This window comes from Lissotriton helveticus (genome assembly GCF_964261635.1).
Source record: "Lissotriton helveticus chromosome 1_1 unlocalized genomic scaffold, aLisHel1.1 SUPER_1_unloc_52, whole genome shotgun sequence".
Lineage (NCBI taxonomy): Eukaryota > Metazoa > Chordata > Amphibia > Caudata > Salamandridae > Lissotriton > Lissotriton helveticus.
This window is the reverse complement of record NW_027611695.1, coordinates 1,187,259-1,200,257: the sequence shown is the minus strand read 5'-3', so window position 1 is coordinate 1,200,257 and position 12,999 is coordinate 1,187,259. Positions and strand designations below refer to the sequence as shown.

The 12,999-nt window shown below is 42.4% G+C and overlaps 1 protein-coding gene across 1 annotated transcript in view; it reads right to left on the bottom strand.

Moving 5' to 3' along the window:
- Nucleotides 1–1,444: 1,444 nt before the first annotated feature.
- The window catches only part of LOC144806189 (uncharacterized), a 412,937-nt gene continuing 401,382 nt past the window's right edge, over nt 1,445–12,999 (bottom strand). The window contains exon 3 of the mRNA XM_078672605.1: nt 1,445–4,865. Within this exon, the coding sequence (XP_078528731.1) occupies nt 2,677–4,865 (2,189 nt within the window). The 3' untranslated portion in view covers nt 1,445–2,676. The remainder of the gene's footprint in view (nt 4,866–12,999) is intronic.

Genomic DNA, 12,999 nt, shown 5'->3' with positions numbered 1-12,999 from the left:
GCAGGAATGCTCAGTGGGTTGTGCGAAGCTAGATTTAACATGGTCGTTTGTGGAAGTGTGTCCCTCCAGAAATCAGAGTAGATCATACAGTGGGGGTCAAGAAAGGTTTATCAGCACGGCACAAGTCGGGGGTAGCCACAGTTTGAAGGGGTCCCCCACTATTATCTAGAAACTTGACTCAGTTCCATCTAGCTCCTTAGCCTGCGACTGTTTGTTTGTGTGAGTGGCGCAAGAGAGGAACAGAGAACTTGACAAAATTAGCCCTTCTTTGCTTAATACACAGTAAATGTGAACCACTTTGGGGCTTAGGGGCTGGATAAAGAATAACATCAGGAAACAAACGCAAATTAAAAGCACATTTTATTTATTTGCTGAAAATTGTTTAAAAATGTAATTTCAAAGTTCCACATATCTGTTTAAAAATATTTACACTTCCAGTCATTTCCGATTTTAGTTACAAACTAAAAGTGGGAAAAACAAATGATGTATAAAAACTGAAACCAAAAACGTATTTTTACATTATTTTATGTTTCTTGTTTTTTGTTTTTAAAACAGGCCGTCAACCTTTCACATAAAAATTATTATAAGGACCTGACATCACTTCTTGTGATGTCACTACATGTGACGTCACTGTAATTTGCATATGATACTGGGCTCCATACTATTTTCCTTACTTGTGCCCTGTTTATTGGCATGACATGGGTCTATAGGTATTAAAAATAAACATATAAATTCACAGGTGTTCAGCCCGTTTCTCTGGTGATGTCACTCATTGACATGTATTCGGCTGCTTCTTCTATTTTTAGGTGAGTACATATAACGTGCCATTCCCCCTCCTTCCATTTCTCTTTATTTCTCGCCCCTTTCTTTGTCTCTCTCGCTCTCTTTATCTCTCACCCTCTCTATCTCCCACACACTCCTGTTAGCGTTAGCTTCATGAATGTCACTGCCACTTCTGGCATTCACACGACAAATCCTTTAGAACGTTTGAGGACAGGGGACAATCAAGTGTGGGAGACGAGTTGCTGGGAGTGCAACTGATTGTCCTGGCACATATATGCTTTTCATGTGGGATTTCGCTATTTCACCACATTCTTCAAACAGAGTCGGCTGCTTACAATGGCTCAATTCTGGTAAAAAGAAAGAGTTTGGCAAGTCACAAACTGAATAGGGAGAGCCATGTCGGAGAGGAGCCACGGGTCACACTTAGTTATAAGGCCCGAGGCACGAGCTGATCCAGCAACCGATAACAGTGTGTAAAAGATGCAGCAAACATTACTTAAAAACAAGGTATGTGCTCTTTTATATCTAAAAACAGGTTATTTCTTGAACACCTGTGCTTCGTTTTAGTTCATTACATATACTGCAGTGGCATTTGCTAATAGTAATATCTACATTTTACCAATGAAGCTTCCCATCTCCAGAGCTCTGATAACGTGTCCACTCTGGGTGTGTTTGGTTTATAGGTTTTATCACTAATCCGACAAGTTAGCTGAAAATATCGTTGCTAGTCCCAGTATTGTTCAGTGTTGCTTTTAAAGGAAGTGTGATCCGGTGCGATTGAATGTTTTTCTTTGTATCTCTTCTTCACCAAATAAAAATCAACAATTTTTCTTTTCTTTTAGTCCACATTGTGCTAGCCTCCCACTGTGTATCCTGGTACATCATGCTGCTTTGCTATGTGTACAGAAGTGAACAATCACTGGAAACAAACACTTTTATAACTCTGCAAATACTGTTATCTGTTTTCCTTCTTTACTGCTAGTCCTGTCTTCTATCATCTGGCATTTCAATGTCCCACATAATTTGAATTTAATTTTTTTTTCCGTAATTCATTCCTCTCACAATAACTGCACTGTTCTGCTGTTGTCTTTGTCCTCAGATGGGTCAATATTATTTTTGATGTTCTTAAGTTCTTTCCAGAGTCTCTGTGTTCGGGGTCTTGAGCCCAAATATCCACGGACTCGATAATTCTCGTTTCGGTGCCTACTCGAATCACGGGTTCACACTCTGCAGCTCTGGGCATCAACTTGCTTAATCTCCACTACGGCCCCCCCGCAGCGGGATGCCTGGCTTTCACCTTGGGGATGCCCAGTACGGGTGTCTCACAGGGAAAAAGCCAGGACGGGTTCCCAAGGCAAGCGCCGAGATGCCTACGGGTAATCGAGCGCTATATAAGAACGCATAATAATAATAATAATAATAATAATTCGCTGATGTGTTTGGAGGTTTGATAAGTGACTAAAGCTCTTCCTACATTCACTGCCGTTGAATAGTTTTTCCCAAGTGTGTGTTTGCTGAGGATTTTGAAGGTGTGATAACTGACTAAAGCACTTTGCACATTCACAGCACTTGAATGGTTTTCCTCCTGTGTGTGTTCGCTGATGAATCCTTATTGCTGACGAGTCGCGAAAACTACTGTCACATTCACTACAATGATAGGGTTTTTCCCCTGTGTGTGTTCGCTGATGTGTTTGGAGGCTTGATAAGTGACTAAAGCTCTTCCCACATTCACAGCAGTTGAATGGTTTATCCCATGTGTGAGTTCTCTGATGAATCCTTAATGCTGAAGAGCCGCGAAAACTACTGTCAACTTCACTACAATGTTAGGGTTTTTCCCGTGTGTGTTCGCTGATGATTTTGTAACACTGATAATTGACTAAAGCTCTTTAGACATTAATTGCACTTGAATGGTTTTCCTGCGTGAGTTAGCTGATGATACCTTAATGCTGAAGAGCTGCGAAAACTACTGTCACATTCACTACAATGATAGGGTTTTTCCCCTGTGTGTGTTCGCTGATGATACCTTAATGCTGTAGAGCTGCGAAAACTACTGTCACATTCACTACAATGATAGGGTTTTTCCCCTGTGTGTGTTCGCTGATGACTTTGTAGATGTGACAATCGGCTAAAGCTCTTTGCACATTCACTGCACTTTAATGTTTCTTTTCCTGTGTGAGTTCGCTGATGATACCATAGTGCTGAAGAGCCATGAAAACTACTGTCACATTCACTACAATGATAGGGTTTCTCCCCTGTGTGTGTTCGCTGATGTGTTTGAAGGTTTGATAAGAGACTAAAACGCTTCCCACATTCACTGCAGTTGAAAGGTTTTTCCCCTGTGTGTGTTCGCTGATGTGTTTGTAGGTCTGATAATTGACTAAAGCTCTTGACACATTCATTGCACTTGAATGGTTTTTCTCCTGTGTGAGTTCGCTGGTGACGCCTTAATCCTGAAGAGCCGCAAAAACTACTGTCACATTCACTACAATGATAGGGTTTTTCCCCTGTGTGTGTTCGCTGATGTGTTTGGAGGTTTGATAAGTGATTAAAGCTCTTCCCACATTCACTGCAGTTGAATGGTTTCTCCCCTGTGTGTGTTCGCTCATGACCTTGTAGTACTGATAATTTACTAAAGCTCTTTAGACATGCATTGCACTTGAATGGTTTTTCTCCTGTGTGAGTTCGCTCATGATACCTTAATGCTGAAGAGACGTGAAAACTACTGTCACATTCAGTACAATGATAGGGTTTTTCCCCTGTGTGTGTTCGCTGATGACTTTTTAGGTCTGATAACCGACCAAAGCACTTTGCACATTCACTGCACTTGAATGGTTTCTCCCCTGTGTGTGTTCGCTGATGACCTTGTAGTACTGATAATTTACTAAAGCTCTTTAGACATTCACTGCACTTGAATGGTTTTTCTCCTGTGTGAGTTCGCTGATGATACCTTAATGCTGAAGAGCTGTGAAAACTACTGTCACATTCACTACAATGAAAGGGTTTTTCCCCAGTGTGTGTTCGCTGATGACTTTTTAGGTCTGATAACCGACTAAAGCACTTTGCACATTCACTGCACTTGAATGGTTTTTCCCCTGTGTGTGTTTGCTGATGAATCCTTAATGTTGAGTAACGACTAAAAATGCTTTCACATTCATTGCAATGGTATGGTTTTTCCCCTGTGTGTGTTCGCTGATGTGTTTGTAGATTTTCTAATCGATTACAGCTCTTCCCACATTCACTGCACTGGTATGGTTTTTCCTCCGAGTGTGTTCGCTGATGTCTTTGTAGGTGATGTAACTGACTAAAGCTCTTGCCACATTCACTGCATTTAAATGGCTTTTCTCCTGTGTGTGTTCGCAGATTAATTTGTAGGTGTGATGACTTACTGAAGCACTTTGCACATTCACTGCACTTGAATTTTTTTTCTCCTATGTGGTTAGACAGATGGCTTTGTAGGTGTGACGAGAAAGTAAAACACTTTGCATATTCACTGCACTTGAATGGTTTTTCCCTTGTGTGTGTTTGTTGATGTCTTCGTAGGTTTGATAATCGACTAAAGCTCTTCCCACATTCACTGCACTTGAATGGTTTTTCTCCTGTGTGTGTTCGGTGATGTCTTTGTAGGTGTGATAACTGACTAAAGCTCTTGGCACATTCACTGCACTTGAATGGTTTATCTCCTGTGTGCGTTCGCAGATGAATCCTTAATGCTGAAGAGTAACTAAAACTACGGTCACATTCACTACAATGATAGGGTTTTCCCCCCGTGTGTGTTCGCTGATGACTTTGTAGCTCTGATAATCGACTAAAGCTCTTCACACATTCACTGCATTTAAATGAATTTTCCCTTGTGTGTGTTTGATTATGTCTTTGAAGGTGTGATAACTGACTAAAGCACTTTACACATTCACTGCACTTGAATGGTTTTTGTCCTGTGCTCGTGTGCTGATGAAGCTTGAGTAGTGATGACAAACTAAAGCTCTTGCTGTATGTGTATGATTCTTCTTTCTTAGTTAGTGCCTGTGGGTCGGGTATACATTTATCTACATCCCTTGACTGTAGTTCCTGATGGGCCAACATGGCTGATAAAGCACTTGTGATTTCTCACACACTTTAAATGTGCGCAGTATTTTGCACGTTTGATTTCTGTTTTAACAATAAAATACAATAGCCACCAAATATTTGCCACACTCCTAGTACGTAGTATGTGTCTTTGTAGGGGATTGTGCCTTTAGATTGGATTATGGCTGTGGACGCTTGCAGGTAAAGATGTATCTTCCTTCTGGCTGGTGCAAATTGGGACAGTCTGTTGTATTGTAGATAGAAGAGCTCCTCTTTCCTTTACCCGTCAGTTGTCTGGCTCCGCTCTGTTGTGCTTTTCGCTTGTTACTGTGGTTTGGCCAGAAAGAGTTTACAATTCACCTAGAGCACGGAATGAAGGCTTGTCTTCATTTTAGAAAATAGAGCACTGCGGTAATCACATCATACCGATACATTGATCAAAGTTAGTATTTGACACTTGTTTATTCAGGAGGTGGTTTGTTATTGTTGTTGCCTTAATTTTCCTAAGGTCATTTATTCGTCTTTTGGCGTGGAGGTGCACAGCTCAGACTCTTACAATCACTGAACTGCCCTTGATGCTTCATCCGGGATCTGTCAGTTTGTGTGCAGGTTCCTCTGTCGCCGACTGCGCTGATGTTTTCCTGAATACTGTAGCTCAATATTTCTGCTATTATTGAAGATTTACAGCATTCGCGTTATTATTGATGGTCAATTCATACATTCAAGGCTTGTTATCTGTAGGATGTAAAGATATTTAAAATTACTAAATTGAAACAAAATAGAATGAGAAATCACAATATTTATCTGGTTGTAAAAGACATTTCAGGGGAGATTTACCAAATCTCCACGCAATGTGGCGCAGGCCTCCCCCTGCGAGGCTGCACTGCATGACAGGGAGGGAGCAGGAGAGCACCATATTTTCAAAGATATGGCTCTCTCCTTCCCTTTCCCTTGCGCCGGCACTGATTACAGCAGCCCTGCGCCATGCACACACCTTAGCACCAGAGCGCTAGCGTGTGTGTGTGAGCCCAGCATAGGTTTTCTACAGGAAGGACACCCTTCCTGTACAAAATACTATGCCTAGACATGAGGGAAACCCTTTCCAACCTTGTATGCATGTTGCACAGTGCAGCACGCATGCAAAATTCAGAAAAGGAAGGAGAAATTAAAGCATTTCTCCTTCCAAGCGCCTAGTTTAAAAGGGCGCAGTTTTCTCACGCTAAACCCAATCTACTGTATTTGGTAAATTGAGTTTAGCGTGAGAAACAATGGGGCAGATTTATGTCAGACGCGGAAACGTGGCGCATCCCTGCAACCTATTAACAACGTGACGCATCTAGGCAGATGCGTCACGTTGTAAAGCCCTGCGCCACATGAAACCTGCGTCAGGTTTCATGTGGGCGTTCTGTCGCAGGTTGGGCGTTCCCTCGTAGGAAAGCCCCGTAAAACTGACGTAGTGAAATCTATAAGATTTCACTGAGTCAGTTTTACGACGCTGCTGGGTCAAATCCTTACGCCTGCTTGAAGCAGGCGTAAGGAGTGACGCACCACGTTATGTATGGGTGGCCTCTGTACATTGCAGGAGTTGCGTCGCACTTGCGACGCTACTCCAGCAATACGCCGCCCGTACACCACAAGATGCGTCACGCATCTGCCCTTCCTTGCACCATGGTGCGCCGCAATGTAAATGCGGCGCATCTGTGGTGCCGCAAGGAGGGAATTGCGTGACATCAGTTCTGGCGCATCCCTGCTGATTTGCAGAGATGCGCCAGAACTCATAAATCTGCCCCAATGGGTGGTTGCACGGGAACGCCCATGCCCCACCATTGGCAGGCCCCAAGGTGCAAAGTAACGCGAAGCAGTGCAGTGCGATGCTTCACATTACTTTTACGCTATTTGCTGGAAAGAAAATTAGGAAAAAAAGATTTTGCACTCTTCTGTGCCACTTTTGTGACGCAAACACGACGCAAAATCTTAGTAAATCGCCCCTTCTTCTTTACTGCCTTTGAACTTAGTAGGGAATATTTCATAATACACAAATATTTAACTAAAAGTTCTGGTGATCAGGTGACATCTTATTAATGTCTGAAAACTAGGTGATTTAACAGTGTTCACTGAGTAACTTAGCAAAGTAAGGGTGCTCGGAGCTCCCAAGTGCTTAAGGTTTTGCTTAAGATAGATGCATACGGTCAAGATTTCATTCAAACAACAATAGAGTTTAGAAAAAGATATGGACCAGGCGGGGCTGCAAAATTTCCAGTAACTCTTTACGAAGTATACAACAAAAGTAACTCCATTCACACACTTCTCATTTCTTTCCTATTCACTTAAGATTGTCTCAAATACCAACTCCTGTCTTTACCTTGCTGTTCATAGGTCACCTTTGACACTTTCAACAGCTCCCTTGGTTCAAGCATTTTTGGTTTCGTCTAACCTGGAAGAGTGGAACATTATTGTGGTTTGTCGGGGTTTCCTATCGCCATAACATCTGTCCATCTCCCTGAAACTAGTGCAGCTTACAGCGCCCGGTTCTGGTCCGGAAAGTCTGGATTTTCTGAGCTCCGTAGAACATTAAGACAGTTCTTCCGCATCTAACACATACTACAAGACTCCAAGAGTCCACGCTACAAGTGCTGCTGCAAGGTTTAATTAACCCACTGTATCTGTATCTGAACATCCCCTGGCAAATGCCAACTAGAGAATAAACATCCAGCCTGCACCAGCAGAGTGCAGAAAGCTTTTCAAGCTCCTCGAGGTACATGGACTTTCTCTGTCTGTCGTAACTGAAGATGTTAATCCTTGGTAACATCTATCGCCTTTGGACAATGTCCTCCATTTTGCTATCAGAATGTAACTCATCCTGCGCAGACACAAACCCTTAAGTCTGTATTGCATGAAGCTGGGTGGTTCTCACGCAAAAGAGGGCCCTCCACAAATTGCTGACATTTTCTTACACCCTCTGGACAGCCGTGGCAACACACAGACCACCCACACCCCCTCAGGGATCACCAGTCCATCTGCCAGGATCAAGACTCAGATCTTTCAACCTTCTCTGTTACCGTCTTTGGAACAGCCTGTCTCTGAGATTCGTGGAAGCTCCACACTCAGTGAGCTCAGAGTTGCCTTGAAAAACCATCTCATGAGAGTGCAAGAAAAGAACATTAAGTGACACGCACTACACAGAAGTGTAAATATATCTACCATTATTGTTCCATGTACCATTGTCCTACTGCTGCTGTTTTGACATGGATGTTTTGCCGGCTATCACAGCAGCTTCTTCGTTTAAAACCTTACGCAATAGTTTGTTTTCCATCATACCTACTTACCTATGTACTGTTTCTGACCCTACAGCATCTCTGGCAGACATGTTGTGCTGTCTGTTGCCACATAAATAGGAAGTAGATTGTTACTGCAGGAAGTGTCCTTGCAGTCAGATGCACTTGATTGGGATAAAAGGTACCATGTTTGTTAGAAAAGCTGCAACTATTGGAATAATAACATACCAAAAGCCGCTGATACAGTGCAATAACACAGACCAGGTACTAGAAAAACGTGATGCAAACAATGCAATAACACAGGCCAGGCATTGCAAGAATATGACACAATCAGTGCAATAACACAGGCCAGGTACTAGGAAAACGGGACTCAAACAATGCAATATCACAGGCCAGGCATTAGGAGAATCCGACGCAAACAATGCAATAACACAGGCCAGGCACAAGGAGAATCTGATGCAAACAATATAATAACACAGGCTGGGCACTAGGAGATTCTGATGCAAACAATGCAATAACACAAGCCAGGCACTAGGTGAATCCGAGGCAAACAATGCAATAACACAGGCCAGGCACTAGGAAAACGGAACGCAAACAATGCAATATCACAGGCCAGGCATTAGGAGAATCCGAGGCAAACAATGTAATAACACAAGCCAGGCACTAGGTGAATCTGATGCAAACAATGCAATAGCACAGGCCAGGCACTAGGGGAGCAAGCTATCTTATCACCAGCAAGGGACTCCACAAGCTCTGTGCAGCACCCTGGTAGCAAAGGAGTCCCAGGGTCCACGTCGGAAACGCCGCTATTGCCATCAGCCTATCTAGGCGCTCAACCTCAGTGTGAGGACTGCCTGCCCCAGCATCCCTTGATGTCACGGCGCTTATAGCGCTGCCTCTCCCCCCGCAGCGCAGGACGCGCGCGGGCGAAGCCCGGGCCAAGGGCTGTCCCGTCCTTGCCCTCATTGCCAGGAAGAGGCAGGGCAGGGCTACCCCCCTTTCCACTGGCATTAGGCATCTTGCCTTCTCAGATTCGCTGGACATTCAAGAACTGTCGTGGACTAGTCAAGGTACTGTTAACGCGGTTATCTCCCAGCATTGCCCAAACTACTCTCTTTGATTCTAAATAATTACGCTCTCTCTCCTGAGGGGTTTGTGGGGCCGGTATAAGGGTGGCGTGAGGGTTCTCATTGTCCACGGGGCCAAGAGGCCTGTTCATTGCTGAATGTGTAGACAGGTTGCTTTAGACTTAACTTGCACTATAGAGGTAGCACGGGGAAAGGGAAAACTATGGAGGGCAGTGGGGGAGGGGCGGGAGGGATAGTAAAGGGAAAAAGGCTAGGAAGATACAGAAACATGCAGGGAGTAATTGTGTACTGGATAGGATAGACACCCGCATTAGCGAGTGCGAGGACATATTAGTGACAGATACAACCACCCATGTAGCAAATACTAAATCCCCACAACGCTCTACCCAACCAGCTAGTTTAAACAACCCTACTACGGCCCGCCAATTAGCTATTCCAGCTATGTTTCATAACCCCCTAAAACAAGCTTTGTCATAGCCAATGGGTCTCGCCTTTGGGACCTTATGTGTTTAGCCAGAACTTTTGGCTATGTTGTACAGCGTTGTGGCTGCTGTGAATTTTGTTGAAAAGTCATAATAAAAAGTGTTGAGCATTTTTGTTACGTTTATACAAACGAAGACAACATTATATACAACTGAAAAACCTGATAAAAAAAGATTTTAACATAAAAAATGTCTTCTACTTTTTTTGTACTTGCACTGCTGGCAACTTTTTCCTGCCTGTTCTCATGCTTGTTTGTTATAATTTTTTTTGTTATGGGAAAGCGGGACATAAATAACAGGGGAGTGTAGGTTGGAAAACAGTAATTTAATTAGAACACGAGCAGCAGACGGACACTAGGGGAGTATCAACAGATGCCAGATTACAAGGGCAGACTGACGGGATGATTAGGTGTTGCGCTGATACAAAATGGTGGTGGTGAATGATGATTAGTGCTCAGGTGGTGACAATATATGTTGTGGATTGGAGGTACGTTGTGGATTGTGGAGTTGAAACGTGTTGTTTGGTGTGTAATTAAGCAGTGTGTTTTGGAAATGTGGAGTTGAAATATGTGGCCTGGAACTGTGGTGTTCAGTGAAATTATGCTTAGGAAAATTGTGTCATGGTGTGGAGTGCATTTATGTTGATTGGTAGTATGTGGTATAGAGTGCATTTATGTGGAGTGCATTTATGATGCATTGAGTACAGTGCAATTATATGGCGTGTAATTATCTGGCACTGAATGGTATTATATGGAGTGTATTTATGTTGCATTGAGTAGAGTGTTATTATGTCGTGTAATTATGTGGCACTGAGTGGTATTATATGGAGTGTATTTATGTTGCATGGAGTAGAGTGTTATTATGTGGCGTGTAATTATGTGGCACTGGGTGGTAATATGTGGAGTGTATTTATGTTGCATTGAGTAGAGTGCAATTATGTGGCTTGTAATTATGTGATACTGAGTGGTATGTGGAGTGTATTTATGTTGCATTGAGTAGTGTAATTATGGGGCACTGAGTGGTATTATGGGGAGTGTATGTTCTATTCAGTGGAGTGTAATTTTGTGGCATTAATTGGAGTGTATGTTGCATTGAGTGCAGTGTAATTATGTAGCATATAATTATGTGGCACTGAGTGGTATTGTTTGGAGTGCATGTTGCATTCAGTAGTGTAATTATGTGGTGTTTAATTATGTGGCACTGAGTGGTATTATTTGAAGCATATGTTGCATTGAGTGCAATTTAATTTTGTAGCATATAAGTATGTGGCACTGTGTGGTATTATGTGGAGTGTATTAATGTTGCATTGAGTAGAGTATAAATATGAGGCGTGTAATTATGGCACTGAGTGGTATTATGTGGAGCGTATTTATGTTGCATAGAGTAGAGTGTAATCATGTGGCTTGTAATTATGTGGCACTGAGTGGTATTATGGGGAGTGTATGTTTTATTCAGTAGAGTGTAATTATGTGGCGTGTAATTATGTGGCACCGAGTGGTATTATTTCGAGTGTATGTTGCATTGAGTGCAGTGTAATTTTGTAGCAAATCCTTATGTGGCACTGAGTGGTATTGTGTGAAGTGTATGTTGCATTCAGTAAAGTGTAATTAGGTGGCGTGTAATTATGTGGCACTGAGTGGTATTTGGAGTGTATGTTGCATTGAGTGCAGTGTAATTATGTATCAAATAATTATATGGCACTGTGTGGTATTATGTGGAGTGTATGTATGTTGCATCGAGTGGAGTGTAAGTATGTGGTGTGTAATTATATGGCACTGAGTGGTATTATGTGGCGTGTAATTATGTGGCAATTAGTGGTATTATGGGGAGTGTATGTTGTATTCAGTAGAGTAAATATGTGGCGTGTAATTATGTGGCATTGAGCGGTAATATTTGGAGTGTATGTTGCATTAAGTGCAGTGCAATTATGTAGCATATCATTATGTGGCACTGAGTGGTATTGTGTGGAGTATGTTGCATTCAGTAGAGTATAATTATGTGGCACTGAGTTTTATTATTTGGAGTGTGTGTTGCATTGAGTACAGTGTAATTATGTAGCAAATCGTTATGTGGCACTGAGTGGTATTGTGTGGGGTGTATGTTGTATTTAGTAGAGTGTAATTATGTGGTGTGTAATTATGTGGCACTGAGTGGTATTATTTGGAGTATATGTTGCATTCAGCAGAGTGTAATTATGTGGTGTGGAATTATGTGTCACTGAGTGGTATTTGGAATGTATGCTGCATTGAGTGCAGTGTAATTATGTAGCATATAATAATGTGGCACTGAGTGTTATTATGTGGAGTGTATTTATGTTGCATTGAGTGGAGTGTAAGTATGTTGTGTGTAATTAAGTGGCACTGAGTGGTATTAGTTGGAGTGTATGTTGCGTTGAGTGAAGTGTTATTATGTAGCATATAAATATGTGGCACTGAGTGGTATTGTGTGGAGTGTATGTTGCATTCAGTAGAGTGTGATTATGTGGTGTGTAATTATGTGGCACTGAGTGCTATTTGGAGTGTTTGTTGCATTGAGTGCAGTGTAATTATGTAGCATATAATTATGTGGCACTGAGTGGTATTGTGTGGAGTGTATGTTTTATTCAGTAGAGTGTAATTATGTGGCGTGTAATTATGTGGCATGTAATCATGTGGCACTAAGTGCTATAATTTGGAGTGTATGTTGCATTTAGTGCAGTATAATTATGTAGCATATAATTATGTGGTAATTATCGTGACACCCCAAAGCGGACTCCATCTATGCATGCACCCAGGATCTGGGGACAGCACCCTTAATTCTGCTCGAGTTTAGCATAGTGCAGAACACAAGTCACCTTAAAAAATAACACTACATCACAATGCAGTAACAATAGACTTCTGTTCCCTAACCCAGACACCCCTCCGATCACACATGGACTTTCCTTTACCTTTGCCAGTGTATAGTGCTCAGCTGCCTTTAGGGTAGGTTTGCGCTCTACAGATACCACATATGTACATAAATATTGTACCAAAGCCAATCAGGGAGGTTCAGTGGTAAATATGTCAGACAATGAGTGCATTTCACTTGTGCGAGCAGTGTGCGCAGCCTCTCGTCGGGTGGATGGGGTGACCAATTCTCTGTGTTGTTGGGTTTATTTCATTTACTGAACTGACTGTGTTGTTACAGAATACTAACTCTGGTGAGTGACTCCTTCTGCGGCACAGTGACTGAATCGAATCATTTGACTCGATTTACAGTGAATTCAAACCAAATGTGTCTCATTAGTAAACATGAGAACTAGAGAGAGAGGGGGGCTTAGTTCGAATAAAG